Here is an 18,792-nt window from a genome sequence, read left to right on the forward strand (position 1 = left end):
CAGCTACTTTCGTTATTTCTAACCAATGAAAATTGTCCTTACTTTTCTGTTGCGTCATGCAATTTTATTGCACGCATCACGAATTGTAGAACACACATCACAAGATTTCGAATATACATCACAAGATTATCGAACATACATCACAAGATTTCGAATATACATCACAAGATTTCGAACATACATCACAAGATTATAGAATATACATCACAAGATTTCGAATATACATCACAAGATATTGAATATACATCACAAGATTTTGAACATACATCACAAGATATTGAATATACATCACAAGATTTCGAACATACATCACAAGATTTCGAACATACATCACAAGATTATAGAATATACATCACAAGATTTCGAATATACATCACAAGATATTGAATATACATCACAAGATATTGAATATACATCACAAGATTATAGAATATACATCACAAGATTTCGAACATACATCACAAGATTATAGAATATACATCACAAGTTTTAGAATATACATCACAAGATATTGAATATACATCACAAGATTTTGAACATACATCACAAGATTTTGAATATACATCACAAGATTTCGAACATACATCACAAGATTTTGAATATACATCACAAGATTTTGAATATACATCACAAGATTTCGAACATACATCACAAGATTTTGAATATACATCACAAGATTATCAAATATTGCAACGTTTGACATGCCATATCCTTGAAAGAAGATCTGTTTTGTGTCTTATTGGGAATTTTACTTATTCTTTTCAATAATATTGAAAGACATAATATAAGCATATTTTATACAAAAAACGTATGAAAAAACGTATAAAAGCGTATTAATATTAAATACATGTATTTGTTTCAATTTTTGCCTAATAATTACACATACACGTTAAAAATTAAATTAAGTCTTCCTTATTCAAAGGCGTGTTTCTAAGTTTCCATTCATTCTTGATCTTTTATTCAATTATTTCCTTTAAGATTTACAAAAACAAACTTAGTCGCGTTATAGTTTTATATTTTTTATTCAGACATATCTTATATAAAGTGGGTTAATTTCTATGGATGATTTTTTATATTTAATAAAAAATCAAAGTAAAACACTGTTTAACTTTAAAAAGTACTTTTCTGTATACATAAAACTTGGAAATTACTTTAAAAGGCTCAAGTATTGAACATTGACAAATCAGCTGCATATTTTATCTTAAGTTTATATTTTAAATATGTATAATAAACGTTCATTATAATACATTATAGAACCGACCATCATGGAAAAAAACCCTTTATAAATCATTTATTAAATGTGAAAATGATGATATTGATAAAACTAGATAATGAACACTCGACAGAAACATTTTGCACCAATGGAAAATTCTAAAAGATATGTATTAATTTAATTTATAAGGAAAAATCTAGACACAAATTCTTGACGGCTTGATAAAAGATAATCAGATCAAACTATCCAATTAAAGCAAGGGTATTAAAAAAACCTAATCGTCCTTGATGTGTTTACTTTGGTATTATTTCATACACTTTGATGAATTTACTGATGACAGAATTTAATTCAATTCAGAATAAGGAGTTCGTGTTTATATAGACTAATTTAAAGAAGAAAGGCACCGTGATAGACGATGCTATCTGCGGAATTTATGATGAAGTGTGACATGTTTTTATCTGATGCACCAGGTACTGCAATCATAATATATCAAAACCTTTAAATTAAATCATTAACTTCCCATTTAAAATATTGATCATGTCAAATTTATTTTAATAAATGTCAATTAAATCATGCTAACGTGTACCAATTACACACATTTTAATTCTACTTTGTAGTGTTTGAAATAATATTAAGGTAAATTGTTTACCTATACAATTTTAAACAATTCAAAACGCGTAAAAAATTGACAAGCTTTACTTTGTTGAATAAAAATTCCTTTGGTTATTCAAAAAATCGCAACAAATAAATGAAAACGGAAGACTTTCAAACACATTCTTTATATCTTCTCAATGAAATATAATGATGATAAAGAAAAATATTCAATCTAAAAGGTCCATTGAAAATAAAATTCGGCAGCACAGCAAACACGGACAAACAGAGATGGGATCAGGTGCCACTGAGGAGTTAGTATCCCTCACCGACCGGTCACACCCACCATGTGCTCCTTTTCACAATAGGAAATTAACGGAAAATCCATGGACAATTCAGTGTGTAAATAATAACCCAGTAGTATGAAAAAACAACATTCAACATTTGACTAAATGATAAGTGAATTTGCGAACAGGGTCATTGTATCGCCCATGGAACTTACGAAATGATGACTTAAAACGAGACAGCTGATATTCTTGTTTCATTAACTTGTGTGTCAATAACTTATCTCGTTTCATAAATTGTTTATACGTAGAGCATGCTCTTGTGTATCAAATCAATCATTGAGAAATATAAACCCTACATGCTGGTGAAAAGAGTATATCACTGTATTTATAAGAGAAGTTGATAATTAAAATGTTATAATTAAGCATAAATTTGGTTTTTATTACATATACCTTTTTTTCTTAAACAACTCTTTTTTAGGGGGAATAGGGTCTAACAGTTTTATGGCTAGTCAAAATAAAGAGGAAACACTGCTTTGAAAAATAATTTGGATCAATGCCAAGTTGCTATTTTCTGAAATGAATTTACTGAATGAACATTTGCCTTTCCCATGCGTACCGGACAGAAGTCAATATTTGTAGGTATCAATTTACAAATATTTACTAAACGATTCAACAGACTGGGCGGCTGCCTTTCAACATAATTCAATATAAAAATCACCAAAAAAAAAAAAAAAAAACTTGTTGCATAAAACCGGAAATTTTTAATGTATAATTCAATGCAATAAATAACAGACCTGCGTCAGTACATTTTTTTTTTGGCTTTTATACCAAATTCATATTATAGATTTTAAAAAGTAATTGTGAAGATAAGAAAACAACTTTTAATTGCATATATATCGAATGATTTTGCTTTTCATAGTGTAAAACGTGCACATATTTTATTCCAGCTTACAATACATTCACGTTCGTATATGGTAATCTGTATGTAGTTATTATTACAAGTAATAATAAATTTGATCTCTGCTGCAAAATTATTAGTATTAGTTATAACCCTGTATAGGACGCATGCTTTTCTCTTTTACAGAGTGCTTTCCTTATAGTTAAGAAATCTTCTGTAACTTAACATTTACTATATCTCTCCATTTTATACAGTTTGCAGGTTTTCAAAATTTCTTTCAAAAAATAATAAATATTTTTTCCCCGATAGATCTCCACCTTTAAGTAATTGAAACAATGACCAGTTTACAGGAGAAGGATTACTAATCTCAAATAAGTTCAAATTTTCAAATTAGAGTTTTGATGTTTGACTCTCTGTTATTCTAATCAGTTGTTAAAGTATTCTCTATGATCAGTATCTCAGCCACTGTCTATCTCACCCTATAATAATAAAATTTGTTCTAGTATCTCAACTCAGATCGATCTTTTATGATCAAAGTTTGTAACAAACTTGGTATCAGCTATAAAGTATTAACTAGACTGTTGATCTGTCAGATCTGCCAAACTTTCATTCTTGTTAAGTCTGTTAGAATTCTAGAATTTCCCTGATGTAACAAATTTTTAACATTAAATATATTAAGATAACGAACACCATTCAAGCTCAAAAGTCTACTCAAACAATACAAATCAGAAGCAGAGAAGCCTCTAAAACAGTCCATTTCAATGATAAATGTACTTATATTTGATATATTCCATGCCATATGTATACTTGAATATATTTTGAAATTGTAAAGATTTCCCAGATTTAAAAATGATTAAACTAATATTTATATTTGGAATTTTTATTTGCGTAGTAACACACACATATTGATACAAAAAGTTCTGATTTTTATCACAGTATTGCACATATTTTCAAGAATGAGTATTAGGAAGACGTTTGGTGCTTTGTCTTAACACATTCATTCCCCTCTTCACAATTTTTTCTTGACGAGGCTTCGTTATTCCATTCTGAAAAAGATAATATCATATCTTAGAAATCTATTGTTTAATCTTTTCTTACAATTTAAAAAAAACCTATACGATATATTTCAAAATTGCCTTATTTCTAAGCAATCCTTGATCAAGGAAATAAATATTTGTATCCATTGCATACCTGCACCTTAATGTTTCCAGAAAAAGGATGAATAGCTGTTGTTCGATGGGCAAAATCCCACTTTGATGATAGAGGTTGGAGAAAGTAAGACGTTCAAAACATTATATTATTGTCTACTCCTGTCAATATTGCACATGAGTCACTTCCGACATACAAAACCACATTAATTAAATTTGCTAATGAAGTCATTTTTTATTAGCTGTCAAAGGAGCTGTCACTTTCAGAGCTATTAATAGACTCCTGAGAATATTTCCAGAGTTTAATGTTTTTCATTAAGATTCCGTAATACATCTTCTCGTCCGTGTCCTCCTCTTCAGGAAGCGGTCGCAGATACGGCGGGGGCGAGGCCTGATTGGCTGATACGAGTGATGATGCGGAACTACACAGTGATGCAAGATCATTCTCTGAATCAGACGATCTGCTAGCCCCAACATCTTCCAAACTGCCCATATCTGTTGAAGAAAAATGATTATTAATAACAAATATTGTCAAATATAAAACATGAAAGCTGTTGAACTTTATTTTAATACATTATAAGACACAAGAAGTGGCTCCAATAAAATTATAAAAAAAAATTATACACACCTGAATTTTGTTCATCTTTTCTGTCATCAACCATGATTGGAGCACTTCTATGTCGGACAAGGGGATTTCTTAGGCACATCATCTCTCCGGGTCTATTTCTGCTGCTGTTGATCCTTTCTGTACTCGTCCGCTTCAGGGAACCAAAGCTGGCACTTCTAAGAACAGGATTCCTATGTCTTGTGTTTGCCATGGATCCAATAGTTGTGTTAATTGAAATTAACTGCTTCATCAGCTTCACATCCTGATGTCTCATTTCCATCTGAACAATGAAATGAATAATGATAAAAATATATATTATTTTTTTGCTTCATGACAGAAATTTTTTAATTGCATTTTAAAAATGAAAAAGAAATGTTTTAATCTTTAAAATGTTTGATAAATCTATGTTCAAAGATTTAATATCTCATATCTTTACTCACCAATTCTGTCTTTAATTTTGAAAGCGCTAAAGTAATTCTGTCTAGAGATGAATCTTTCTCCATGTTTCACCGTTTGATTGAAAACGTATTTGCACGAGTACAGTTTACAGAGTTTTAACCTTATTTCAAAGGTGTCAAGAGATTTTATAGCAGGGACCTGTCTCGTTTTTAAAATTGATTGACGGGTCTCTCTAGATCTTTTCCACATATCACGTGATTCATCCAGCCCACTTTGTTTGTTGTCAAACTTAACAACCCAAAAATTAAATATAGGTAGTCATAAAGTGCACGAGACAATTAGCTTATGTGAATTATGGACTTCTATGTATGCCAGGTGACCTTAGCACAAAAAACAAATATCATTTCTGTACTAGTACTCAAGGAGTGGTAAAATCATTATAAACATAAATATTTTTTCATCTTAAATACACTTAGCTATTAGGAGTTTAAAGTACCTTGATCTACAATTCAGCACATTATCTTGGGAAGATACTAATCTCAATCTTTATTCTTTTTCCAGTTAAACATTCATTTTTACATAGAAGGCCGTTCATTCCACAAATTGGCTTCATAATACACCAAATCAAACAAGGACATAAAATTGTGATACTAGTGTCGAAAAAAGAAATGACTGGGTTCATAGGTGCAAATTCATATACTAGTTTATAATATAAAAATTAAATTAATATTTCCCTATATTTCAAATAAGTTCTTTTAAAGTCTTAATACGCGTACAGGTAATGTTTTATTTGTTTTCATATTTCCCTATAAGTAACAATATATTTCAATGCTAAAGGTCATATAAAAGTAATTTGATCACCAAAGTTGACCTAATTCTGAATTCAGCAATATCAACATCATGCAAAGTTTGCGCGTAACCTGTGTCATTTCACGTTTTTTGAAGTGAAAAAGAGTTCCATTTCACAGATTTTGATGTAGATTACATTTGTTATGACTAATTCTATTTTGAATTTTTAATTTATTCCATTGCCACTGCTGATGAATCTTGACATACATCAGGTTCTGGAGAAAGGAAGGATTATTCTTAATTTCCACCTGAATTCACCAGAGGGAATGATTAATATTTTGTTTATTGTAACTTAGATTTTGGTGTGAGATTTTAACAGAAAAAAGAGGTCAAGTCTTGAAATCGTTTTACTATTGGCTATGTACTTGCATCTGCATTTGTTTTCAAAAATAAAAAAATTTATATGTATCATTGTCATTTTTAAATACAGAATAATCTTTTTTCCCTGATGGTCAATTTTGATGAAAAGTCCTAAACAATATAAAAAAAAATTGGTATATAAAGAAAAGTTATCTGAAATGAAAATTACCTCAGGTATTTATTTTTTAACAGAGAAAATGAAGGAAAATAAATTATAAAAGAAGAAACAAAAAAGGGGGAAGAATGAAGAAAAGACACTTCTGTGACTTTCTCAATGTATTGTTATCAAAATGTTACCGTTTATTTAACAATTGTGTATTTTGTGAAACAAATGTTTGTTGTAACATCTATGTAGTTAATACTAGTAAATAAGTGAGAAAAAAAGCAATGTGCCTTTTTCAATAAATAAACTCATCTAATTATTGCTTTTCTTTAAGAAATTGACAAATCAGAATCGTATCATATGATGCACTAAAGATACGTGGAAAAAAGTATTCAGAAATTCATACATTAACAATACACTAAGTTAAGGACAGACTATGATCTTTAAATGTGTTTCTCAGTAATTATAAGCACTTTAAATATAATGTTGAAGTCATCTGAGTTCGGTGCTTTGCAGTTCATATCTACTGATTAGATGAACTATTGAATGCTTCTTTGGTTGTTTATGGAATGCACTTTGTGTTGGATTATGAATTGCCAACTTGTTAATTATTTTTTTCTTATAAGGTACGCTTTGACGAGAAGCAGTTTGCACATTGTTCTGCGAAAAGGAAACAAAGGGCATTTAATTTGGTTGATATTTTTTATAAATGTTTTATGTGTTATCTGTATTTATTAACACGGAATACAATTTCATGTGCATGTACTACTACGCTAGAAAAGAAAAATCCCTTTGTAGAGAATAAATCATCTTAAGAGCTTACAAGATATATTGACCTGCATTAAACATAAAATTTTAACAACGCTATGTCCATTTGAAACCATCAGACGTACCCCTATTTTTATTTACAGCTTTTTAGAAGGTGAAGAATTTATCCTACTTTTCTTCGTATAAAAAGGAAAGCTTTTGGCACTTGAGATAAATTATTGAGCATTTGTTTGGTCAAGCCTGCTCGGCTTACGATATGATTGGCAAATACATGATAAATCTTCATCACTATTCATTCGTCATTAAACATTTTTGAAAGTCTGCATAATAAATTGATAAAAAGTTCAACTGTTGTAATGTATGTTTACTCAGCCGTGTGGAAACCTCTAATAAAATACAGTAAAGGTAAAAATTTACTGATCGAAGAGGAGACATATAAACCACATAAAATGTCTGATTAAATGGATGTTACGAATATACCGGTAAATGCATGTGATCTCTCCTGTTTAAATGAAAACATCCTATATTGGTGTCGCCCAAGAAAATTTTCTGATCAGAAGTCGAAAGTCGTCAAACGATAGTGGAATTCCACTTGATTTTACACAAGGAAATGGAGAAAGACTCATCCGTAGATAGAATAACACAAGCTTTATCACGGCTTAAATCGGACTTGGTAAGTAACTATTCTTACTTTCGGTTTTAACCCTTTGTGTGCTTTTGTCGCTGCAATGTATTTCTGTGATCAAAATATAGGACATTTTCATTTCAGATAAGGACAAGAAAATTAATGTATTACATTTTTTTGGTATAATTTTATTTTTTTTCTCCCTTCTTAGGAGGATATACGGAATCAAGATGTCAAGCTTATGAAACAACTTTTAGCCATCAATAGTGCCATAACATCAATCACGAATCCAAGAACGAGAAATCCCATTGCAAGGAGTGCTACCTTTAGTTGTTCAGGAAAGAAACGCCCAGCTCTCAAATATCTAAAGAAGAGAGCTCATGATGACGTCATGTGTAATCTCAGAAACCCATTGGTCAGATATGGAAGTGAACCTCTAGTTGTCGATGACGAAATAGACAACAATGGTTCCATGGACTCAATGGAAGATTTAAATGCGGAATCAACCCCCTCATTTCCGCTATCTTCGTCTTTCAACGGAAAAGGAAGTGCTATACCACTGATGAGTTCTCTGTTGGAGGAAGACGAACTTGATGACGCAAAGTATCATGGGATTCTCATGAAAAATATAAGACTCTGGAAGCAGTCGAAGAAATATTTACAAAATTCAAAGGCGTCAAATTCAGATGTAATCGATAAAACATGAATTCGAAGAAATCAATTGCGTATATTTAAATAAAATTTAAAAAAAAAATTATTTCATTTTTAATCTAGTTGCAAACGTAGGATTTATTTCTTTTATAATACATTATGCAAACTCTAAGAAAAACTACTATTTTATGTTAACAATAATTTACAAAAATTACAAAGGTATCATTAAAGCGTCAAAATGATCACTAAAGTAAATCAAATCAAATTCATTATAGTAAATCAAAGTTTGCAAAGTTTACGCTTTTGTAAATCAAAGTGTCATTATAGTTTTCAAACCCTCAAAAATATCACTATGGTTAACCATAATAGTATTTTTGTTGGGGAATATGAAGTACATTATAGAGGAAAAGTCTTGGCGTACCAAGAAGGATTATTTGGTGTACGTCATATATTGTTTAATTAATTATAAAAATGCTATAATACTTCAAGAATTCTAAATAACAGAAGAAGATATACGACGAACAAATGCATGTATGAAGCATTTTAATTTTATTTCTTTAGAAATTCAAAATGTTAATGTATTAATCCAGCATATTCTTTAAACCGGATAAAAACATATTATGCTGTATATATGCTAATGATTATAGGTCGTGGGAAAGACGTAATGAAAATCTCTTCGCAGAAACACGTCCCTATCTGTCTGTTATTACATAATGAATAGAGAGGAAAACAAACAATGAATCATATTTCAGCCATAAATGTATTTGATATGCAGAACACCGTCTGTCTTGGTAAGGAGTATAGGAACAGTGCATTTAATTTCAGTCATACAGGTATATCTTCTTGAGTCATGAAATTTATGCAGGTGTAATAAAAATGATCTCAACATAGGAACAATGACTGCCGTTGATTTCGTTATCAGTGTAAGTAAAGATTATATCCTCTGTCGTCACTGGGTCACAGCGACACCTTAACCTTCACTTTTTTCAAGTAATTGATGGATTGGTTTATCAGGTCATAACAAGAAAGAGATCAAAATGGTGAGATGAAAATCGAAATTCATTTCTGAGTTTTCTTGGAAAATAACAATTCCAAATACTCTCACGACATGAAGCGAGTTCTGATGTTAATGGAAGCAAGATATTTCACCTGCAAAGACTCTAACACAATGAGAACATTCTTTTTCATTTGAAGCAACATGGCAACGAAATCTAAGGATAGTGACGTCACGGCATGCAGAGAGCAGGGACCAAGGTGGTTCTGGAATCCGAAAAGATTACATAATGAAAAGAAACTCACGGATCAATTTCGAGGATTATAAAAAAGATGAAAAATCGCTTCAACCCCCTTTCAACTTCGGGAGGGTGCATTATTTGAAGATTAATCTTATTCTAAATGTCTAATCACTTAACTTTGATGATGATGATTTAATAGTATCAAATGACAAGACCTTGAGAATTGGGTATTGAAGTTGCTACCTCAACGTGGGGCGAAATCGGAATGTATTTTAATTTAATCTTTTTAAGGATCTAAATGCATCTTGCAATGATAAAAAGATTTATAGTGATACATTAATAGATGGTCGAGCTAGATGAATTCCAAAATTGAATCTACATTGTTCACATTACAGGGAAAATAAAGGGTTTCAATAAACGTACCGGTATAATCTTCTCTGCAGGAACTTGCATCTTTTGAGCTAAACTTTAATAGTATATAATTTGACATCTATTTTACCTCACTTTATAAGTGCTAAGCGTGTAATTATATATCGCACAACGTGCGTATAATGTGCAACAATGTATTTCTTTGCAATGCAGGAGTGACCTTGGTACCATAAGAGGTTTATTACCTGAAGATATTTTTATTATGAATTTATCACGAACACTTACTTCTACACTGTAAGCATATAGGAGATAAAACATAAGGTAGTGTTTATTTTGAAAGGGATTCGTGTTTCAGAATTTGATTTTTTAAATTAAATCAAAGAAAGGTTGAAAAATTCAAGAGTTGTTTGAAACACTTATTAGGGGAATTATTATTCGAAACGATACTCTTATCATACAGGAAGGTTGATTTTTCTATTAGAGTTCAGGAAATCAAAAGGTTCACATGATCAAAGTAAATTTGAAAGATCGAATGACTTCAAAAGAGAATCTTTTGCACAAGAGCTATGTGGTGGGAGGTACTGTTTAATTGACCAACCTAATTTAAGTTACTGAATTAACACACATGCATGTGTAAAATCAAGGTTGCCTTTGTGTAATCAACAGGTGCTTGAGGACAGGGCACATGCACACCCCTTTAAAACCTCGGGTCGTTTCGACTGTTTCTCAAAAAATATTCTTTAAAAAATTCTAATCAAGTAATCATATATAATAACGTGGAATAGAAATAACAAAATATACATGTTGAAGAAAAGTTTTTGAAGTGTTAGTATATATATATATATATATATATATATAACAAATATGAAATTTCCGTCCGTCCGTGTTTACGAGAGTGCATTTATTGGGTATTTTTCATGCCAAGATTGTACTTATTGGGTACTTTTTGCTTATTGGGTATACCCAATAAGAAGTGTCGCTGAATATGCTTAAAACACCCTAATTGGGTATTTGCAGGTTAGTACCCAACAAAACTTGGACACGACGATTTGTCCAAAAAAGTGTCCAAAAAAGTTGCTTTCACGGACGCACCGTGTTTTGTTGTTTCAGTTTTACATTCGGAACTCTAAATTCTCGAGAGTTCCGAAAATCAACTTCCGTTGATCCTGATCATAACAACGTTTGTTTTCATGGAAAAAAATATGGCGACTAAGAAACACTTAATGTCAACAAGATTTTCTGATTGACAAGAGAAAAGGTAAGTTTATTCGATTAATATTTATCCATTGCTGGGTTCTTGTTTAAGGAAAATAGATTTTAATGTAATTTTGAAAACAATTGTGCACAAAATTAAAATAGATATATCGGAACAATTAATCCTAAGTTGCACTTGTTTGTATTTTGAATTTTCTCTGTCTTTTTAACTCTCTTGAGGGCGAGAAGTATTTAGTAAATGATCGTATATTGTTAGATAATCTTTAATAAATCGAAAGTGTTTATTATTTAATTTTATATCATAACCAACTAAGTATGTTCTGACAATGTATATTGGAAAGGGAAATGAAAATTTTAACAATCGTGTGTTCATAAATCAGCTGTAAATTATCGGTTCATGTAGACAGTATTACAATCGCAAAGTGAGCTGAGATGATGATAAATGGGATAATTGACAACAACTAAATAATTGTATGTAAGTTTATCTCATCTGATATGTAACTTAAGAGATTCATTGTATTACTGAAAAACTTTCAGTCAAAACAGTGCTTCTTTCTGTCTTTGATTTTGACTGAGTGTCTGCTTTATTTTGATTTTTTTTTAAAAATTATTGTTTTTGTCATTTGTTTTAATTAATTTAAAACAATACTGAAATTGATATAGGGCTACTATAACTATTTCACATGATGGGTGTGTAATTAGCATCGCGCTACACCCGGGGCTTCCATTTTTGAGGATGGGGCTAGTGGTTTTCTGCACTGAGGAATCCCCTTGGGCTATTAGGAATTTTAAAATACACATGTAATACATGAAAAGCACCACCGGTATTTTCACTCTTTTTTGCTATTAAATTCCCTAATATGGAAATATTCCAGACAGCATGCTCATATTATCCATAAATCTCCACAACTGCATCCATTTTGCAGTACTACAAGACTGATTTACTTAAAAACGATCTTTTATTTCCTAATTTGAATTCCCCCCTTTCCTTTGTTTAATATAGCAATATTTGCTTGTACATATATGCCTCACAGATATCTCATTATTAAATTATATACATTCACTCAATCAGCTCAATGATAAGTGTCATGCAATTATGTAGCGTTTTTTAAAGCCATATATGGCGTAACTGATCAAAAAATATATTTTTGAAAAATACAAAATTAAGTAAAGAAATATAGTTAATACATTTAAATTAAAGCTTTTCATACAATTCGGAGCACGGAGAACACCTCGTTTTATCTAATAATACGATTTTATCTTCTCTGTAATGTGTTATTTAAATCTTTTGTATTTTCTTCCAAGTCGGAGAAAATTCCGAGAATCCAAATTAAATTTTGATATCTTTATAACGCAATTGACTTAGATTTTGTAATTTACGGAAAATTTCTATCTTTATCATGTTTATATAAAGTAATGATACAAATAATAAGTTCTTATAATTTTAGTCTAATAATTTTCATTGTACATACGCCATATATGGCTTTAAATGATTCAAGATGAAAACAAAATGATTTTTGCTTCGTTTTAATTAGACGAACTAGTGAATGACCAGAAAAGGAATATTTAAAATCTTTTTTTCATTTTTTTAAATCATTAATTTATATATGATTAAATTTTACTAGCGAAAATTAAATTAAACTTTAATTTTAAAAAGAATCATCTGTAGTTAATACCCAGGGGCCCGTTTCATCAAAGGTCGTACGCCCAGTCGTAGCGCTACGCCGGCGTAAAGTCGGGACTAGCACGAATATTTGCATTTCATTAAAGAGCGTATCGTTACGCCTGACTAAATTTAGGCCAAAATTTTACGTCTACTCATGGGTAGGCGTAAGTTAGGGCGTAAAGTTAAAATAAGGCCTTTTTATTAATTTTAGCGAGTTCTAAAGAAAAAAAGTAAGGTTCTAAGAAGAATTCAAAATACAAACAATGCATTATTTAATTATACATATTATGAAGAGGGGGGGGGGGGGGGGGGGTGTTGTTACAACTACTTGGGGACGTAGTTGATTTGAGTAATAACGTACTCAAATAATATTTTGATAAATTTCTGCTGAGAAGAAAAGATTGTCTTATTAGAGATTTCTTACGTTTTGACAATGCATTCATACACATTTGATTGTGGTATTGTATGTCTAAGGTATTGTAAATCAATTTACATATATAACTGTATTTCTACACCCCGCTTGAAAAGCGGGACGGTACATGTATATGTACATGTATATACTATTTAGTAATCGGGATGTCCGTCCGTCCATCTGTTACGCTTTGGGGGTACCCATCTCTATCCGCAACTCCTTTCATATCACTGATTGAAATTTGGTGAAATTTTCACAGAATCTTTATTATATATTGCCATTGTGCCTTATTGTACTTTTTGATCCGACACATATTTTGGGTTTCCCACAGCAAAACATGGACACTGCCATTATATTTATATGGAAGGCGGGGGGATATCTTTTATTGAACTCATTGCTTACGGTACCTCTAGTTTCTTTTTCATTTACTAAAAAGAGACCCATTAAAATTGTCTATTTTGAAAAATATTTTCTGAAAAACAAAAATGACAAAAAAAAAAAAACAAAACAAAAACAAAAAACAAAACAAAAAAAAATCGGTTTCAAAAGCATAGTTATTATCTTTCAGGTAATTTTCTACATTAAAGGGTGTGTTTCATCTTGTGGTACTCAAATAATATTTTGATAAATTTCTGCTGAGAAAAGAACGTTTTGACAATGCATTCATACACATTTTAGATCTTAGGTATTGTAAATCAATTTACATATATGTATTTAAGAAAAAAAATTCAAAAAAATAACCCATCTTAAAACCAAATAGTTTTTGTCATGTTTGAAGAGTCCTTCCATATAAAATGATTGCAATTTGGTGAAATTTTTTATTTACTTCTCGTCCACATGCGTGGATCCAGCAAAGGGGGAGCATATCTTTTATGTAATTTACGGTACATCTAAGAAAGAGAGGACCCATTTAAATCTAAAATTTTGAAAAATAATTCCCTGAATTTGCAGATTAATTAACATTGAATGTACAGATTACTTAGTTAAGGACGAAAGTAATTATTTTCCTAGGTATCTGGGACAAGTGATGTTCCCGGCGAATCATAGACCCCAACCCAGGGAGGGGGTTGGGGTCTCATAGACAATAAGAGATTTTTGAAAGTGGTAATAAATTATTGCTTTTATAATATCGATGTAAGACGGTGATAATTACACAGTTAAGTTCAAGAATGAATTATTCCTAAAATTTTTTTTTTTTCTCAGACAAACATTGATGCAGAAGACATCTTTAATTTTCATAATTTTGTTTAAAAGAGCAAATCTTACATAGTATAAGATAATCTGAGCGCATATAAAGCACATATAAGATGAAAATATACATGTTTTTGATTTCCTGCATTACTTACATTTTAATGAAAACAAAATAAAGAGTAGCTGTAACTAAATTTTAAAGACAGAGACCACACAAGCAGAGAATTTTTGTAAGAATATCTTTGTAGTCATTTTTCCAACCCTCCCCCTCTCTCTCTCTCTCTCTCTCTCTCTCTCTCTCTCTCTGTATATTTTTAAAACGGTACATCACATTTAATCTGCAGATAGTAAAGAATTTTTTTCTATAACTGAACAATTATGAATCAATTGAATTGACAAAAAATTAATAAATACAGAGAGGATTATCTTACATGTACCATAGTAGTAAACGTGTAAAATTTATTTCTTGACTCAAAATGTGTTCATATGTAAACCGTTTGCATTTTGTTTTCATTATTTTTGCTTGCATATACATTTCTTATTAAAATTTTTAAATCTTATTCTGTCTCAAACTTAATTATTAGTATTTGTCAGTAGAATCAGTATTTATCGAATCATGAAATTTATTATCAAAGGCGAAGTTATTAACCTGTATCAATTTCGGGAAGAGGGGGTATGGCTGTAATTAAATTTCCAAAATGAATAGTTTTGCTTAATTCCGAAATACAAGTACATGTACTGTCCTTTTCATCCTTTCAATTTATTAGACTTTTATTATTGAAATATTGTAAAAAACTAAAATTGGTTTCTTAAAAGATGCATGTCTCTTACATAACACTATAAACCCATGCATGTTTCAATTAGTGCAAGTATTAATTTATCTATAACTTGTGTTATTCTGTACTTTGACGTGCTACAATTTATACATGTTTGTACGCTTTGGGCAATGTTTATGTTTTTGCGCCTGCGCAATGCAACGTTGTCAAGGACTTAGTCCTGTGACTAAGCGTATCTTTTACGACTAGACTTACGCCACTTGGTGAAACGCAAATTACGCCCAACTAAATTTTGGCATAATCCCCAGAAGTACTCCCAAGTTAAGGCTTAACTTTACGACTTTTGATGAAACAGGCCCCTGACTTTTTTCACGATGAACTTTTTTTTCAATGTTACTTTTTAATTTTTGCCTCTATATTTGGGCTTGTCACTTTTTACTCGGGGATAGTAACTTTATTGCCACAAAGCTGTGGATTAGTACTTGATTTCCTTTATTGCACAGCGATGACTATGATTTAATAGCACAAAAAGCTAATGGGTTTACGTATGTGAATTTATATGATTAATGCTTACTTGTGATTTTAGGATAACTGGAGATAATGATTCCTTTTTTCCATTGATATAACATAAATATTTTCCTAAGTATTATGTTACAATAAATTGGTTTAGATTTTTTTTTATAAAAGTAATCAATAATTACAATGGAAATTAAAACCATAATCATGTTCATTGAGGATTTTCAATATGTAACAGGTCAAACAGGAACTTCAATTGTGAACATTGCAGAGAACACACCCATCAGAAGATGACCCTCAGAAATAGGACAATTGTAAGTAATCAGTAAAATGAACAGGAATACTTCATGCCAACCATAAGATTTTTAGAGACATTTTCGCTTCTTAAATTAGAAGAGATAGAGGGAAAAACTTGTACATACTACATAACTACTAGGCAACCAACCTTTAACTGCAGGAAAGCTTTTGGTATGTGCAATACAGCTACATAAAACCTCTTTAGTATTCATGTTAAGTTTGAGAAAGTACCTTAGTATTTTTTCTAGTGTTTGCCAACATTTTCATGCACACTGTTTGCTTGTTTGTACTATCATTTTATTTTAAATTCTTCAGATGCCCTTTACCTTTGCCAGTTTAGAATCATTTGTTTTAAGGGCATCTGAGGGTTGGTTCCAGAACTTAATTAATTGTAAAGTAAATACTGGGGTACTATACGGTCATAGGTTATGTTAATACATGTATAACATTTTGTTCTGATAGAGGTGGCATACAGGAAAAGAAACAATACTAGATATCACTTCAAAGGAATAAAACAGCTTCATCTTGTAGGTGTATTTTATTTAAGGATCACTACTTCATGTCTGATGTGCTGAAAGTTATTCATAATCTGTTTGACTGTAATTTTTCATATTTTCAACTTCTATCCAGCTTAGTCAATTTTAATTAAATTTTGTGCAAAGCATACCCCAGGAAGGGGGGATGGAGTGTCAAGTGTGTCTCTGTCCCTGTCAATATAATTTCAAAGCAGTTAGTAAGGTTTGGGTCAATTTTAAATCCTCTTTAGCAGAACCATTGGGCTAAAAACAATACTAATGTGAAAGCTTTATCATTAAGTGTAGAGATGTTTTTGAAGATTATGTACCCCTAATGTACTGATAGTGTTACATTAGAAGTCTAAAATTTGCAAGGAATAGGTGTAAAATCTTTTTAAAATCTACTTCTTAACAATCAGAAACTAACATACTGTCTAATTAATATGCAACATCGTTTTGTGTGTTGAATGATGATTCCATTTTGATAAAATTATGGCGGATGGGGGTAGGATGAAGATGCAGTTAGACATAGAAGAAAAAAAAAGAGTTGATAGAATTTAGTTTTTCTTCCATTTTATTTATCAATACATATTTCTGAATAAGAAATATACTTCTACTTCTTGGTTGGGTTTGATCAACATAAAGGGTGATCTTGCTGTAGTCAAGAAAAACATGTTTTATACGGCAAAGAAATGCCTTTATCTAATTGCAGAATGAATAAAATGGACAGAGGCAGAACTGAAGGAGATGCATGAAATGAGGAATATTTCAAAGATTGCCTGAGCATAACCACTGCTACTGGATAAACATATGGCAATATAAAAGAGCAGGGTCAATGGAGGTATCATACAGTATAGGCCATGAGAGACCCTGAAGAAGAAAGTATTGAACAGAAACAAAAATAAAACCATTTTGACATTTATTGAAATATAGGATCAAAGTCTTACATGTAAAATTTGGGCATGTAATGACTTTTCTCTAGCTCTAAGACTTATAACAGTGATGATTTGATTTAATATCTTTATCCCGATTTGTCGAAAAGATTTGGACATAGTGCATCAATTATTTTAAAGTTTTGATACAACGAATTCATTCATTGTACTTGTAACTGAGTTTTCTGGTGCGACACTGTTTTATCGGCTTCAAAACTAAGTTTGTGATTTCCAAACCAGATTAATGAGATCATGTAATATCTTTTAACATCGGTGACTATTTAATCCATTCTTTTACATCTCAGAAGTATTTTTATTATTACAGGGAAAATATGCATTGTACATGTATCTGTAATAAACAGGATTATAGAAATTTTCCATATAATACAACACAATCTTAGCAACTGAAGGCAAATATTTTATCAAGGGTGTGATCTATTTATCAATATGGTTTTCAGCATCTTGCTCTACCTGTAATGACTTGCTCCAAGTTCCAATATTTAAATTTAAATTTTGCAAACATGGTTATAAAATTCTTTAAAAGCCAAATAGTTTAGGCACAAAATGCTTATATATTTCCTATCATTTGTAAAGTGTACACTGAATGAGATGTGGAATGTTAGAATTAAAGTATTAAATATGTTTTGGACTTATGTATGCTTATGCAGATAAATTTGAATTCAACTAGGGAAGGTAAATGTCATACTTATTGGGTTTGCAATCTAATGCAAGAGTATAAATATCCAAGACAAATTTGACAATTTTAATGAAGGGTATAAGTAACCCAAGAAGAATTGGACAGGTAAACATCACCTGTTGGGTTTTATTCTAATGTTGGGATGTAATATCCAAGAAGAGTTGAACCAATGTCCAATACCTATTGGGTTTTCTTTCTTATGAAAAAAAAATTGAGTAACCCAAGAAGAATGTCCAATACCTTTTAGTTTATATACTATTGAAGGGATGAAGATATCCAAGAGGAATTGGACAGGTGTCCATTACATGTTGGGTAGTATTCTGATGAGGGGATTCTCAAGAAACCCAAGAATTAGACAAGTGTCCATTGCCTGTTGGGTGGGATGTAGATATCCAAGAGGAGTTGGACGGATGTCCATTACCTGTTGGATGGTATTCTGATGAAACAATTCAAGAAACCCAAGAAGAATTGG

The 18,792-nt window shown here is 30.9% G+C and overlaps 2 protein-coding genes and 1 long non-coding RNA gene across 3 annotated transcripts; 2 read left to right on the forward strand and 1 right to left on the reverse strand.

The window, feature by feature from the left end:
• Positions 1 to 3,881: 3,881 nt before the first annotated feature.
• LOC134228469 (uncharacterized) lies at positions 3,882 to 5,313 on the reverse strand. The gene is made up of 4 exons (XM_062710131.1): positions 5,185 to 5,313; positions 4,766 to 5,024; positions 4,181 to 4,632; positions 3,882 to 4,035 (listed from the first exon to the last, which is right to left on the reverse strand). Exons 1-3 carry the CDS (start codon positions 5,245 to 5,247, stop codon positions 4,376 to 4,378), a joined length of 579 nt encoding a protein of 192 aa, XP_062566115.1. The 5' UTR covers positions 5,248 to 5,313; the 3' UTR covers positions 3,882 to 4,035; positions 4,181 to 4,375.
• Positions 5,314 to 7,546: 2,233 nt separating this feature from the next.
• Positions 7,547 to 8,569, forward strand: LOC134228470 (uncharacterized). The gene is made up of 2 exons (XM_062710132.1): positions 7,547 to 7,896; positions 8,060 to 8,569. Exons 1-2 carry the CDS (start codon positions 7,834 to 7,836, stop codon positions 8,552 to 8,554), a joined length of 558 nt encoding a protein of 185 aa, XP_062566116.1. The 5' UTR covers positions 7,547 to 7,833; the 3' UTR covers positions 8,555 to 8,569.
• A 2,510-nt stretch (positions 8,570 to 11,079) lies between these two features.
• On the forward strand, positions 11,080 to 18,265 carry LOC134228471 (uncharacterized). Its single transcript, XR_009984001.1, has 3 exons — positions 11,080 to 11,361; positions 16,118 to 16,193; positions 17,404 to 18,265. It is a non-coding gene; the product is annotated as an uncharacterized LOC134228471 (long non-coding RNA).
• The last annotated feature ends 527 nt before the right edge of the window (positions 18,266 to 18,792 follow it).

Source organism: Saccostrea cucullata, unplaced genomic scaffold (genome assembly GCF_032062105.1).
Source record: "Saccostrea cucullata isolate Sc308-1 unplaced genomic scaffold, CSIRO_AGI_Scuc_v1 ctg7717, whole genome shotgun sequence".
Taxonomy (NCBI): domain Eukaryota; kingdom Metazoa; phylum Mollusca; class Bivalvia; order Ostreida; family Ostreidae; genus Saccostrea; species Saccostrea cuccullata.

What these genes read in the sequence shown, in the direction of transcription:
- LOC134228469 (XM_062710131.1), bottom strand. Translation starts at nt 5,247, where the DNA reads ATGGAGAAAGATTCATCTCTAGACAGAATTACTTTAGCGCTTTCAAAA. An exon ending in CAAAATTAAAGACAGAATTG is followed by an intron (nt 5,025 to 5,184) that starts GTGAGTAAAGAT and finishes TTCATTGTTCAG; the next exon opens with ATGGAAATGAGACATCAGGA. An exon ending in AAAAGATGAACAAAATTCAG is followed by an intron (nt 4,633 to 4,765) that starts GTGTGTATAATT and finishes TTTCTTCAACAG; the next exon opens with ATATGGGCAGTTTGGAAGAT.
- LOC134228470 (XM_062710132.1), top strand. Translation starts at nt 7,834, where the DNA reads ATGGAGAAAGACTCATCCGTAGATAGAATAACACAAGCTTTATCACGG. An exon ending in CACGGCTTAAATCGGACTTG is followed by an intron (nt 7,897 to 8,059) that starts GTAAGTAACTAT and finishes CTCCCTTCTTAG; the next exon opens with GAGGATATACGGAATCAAGA.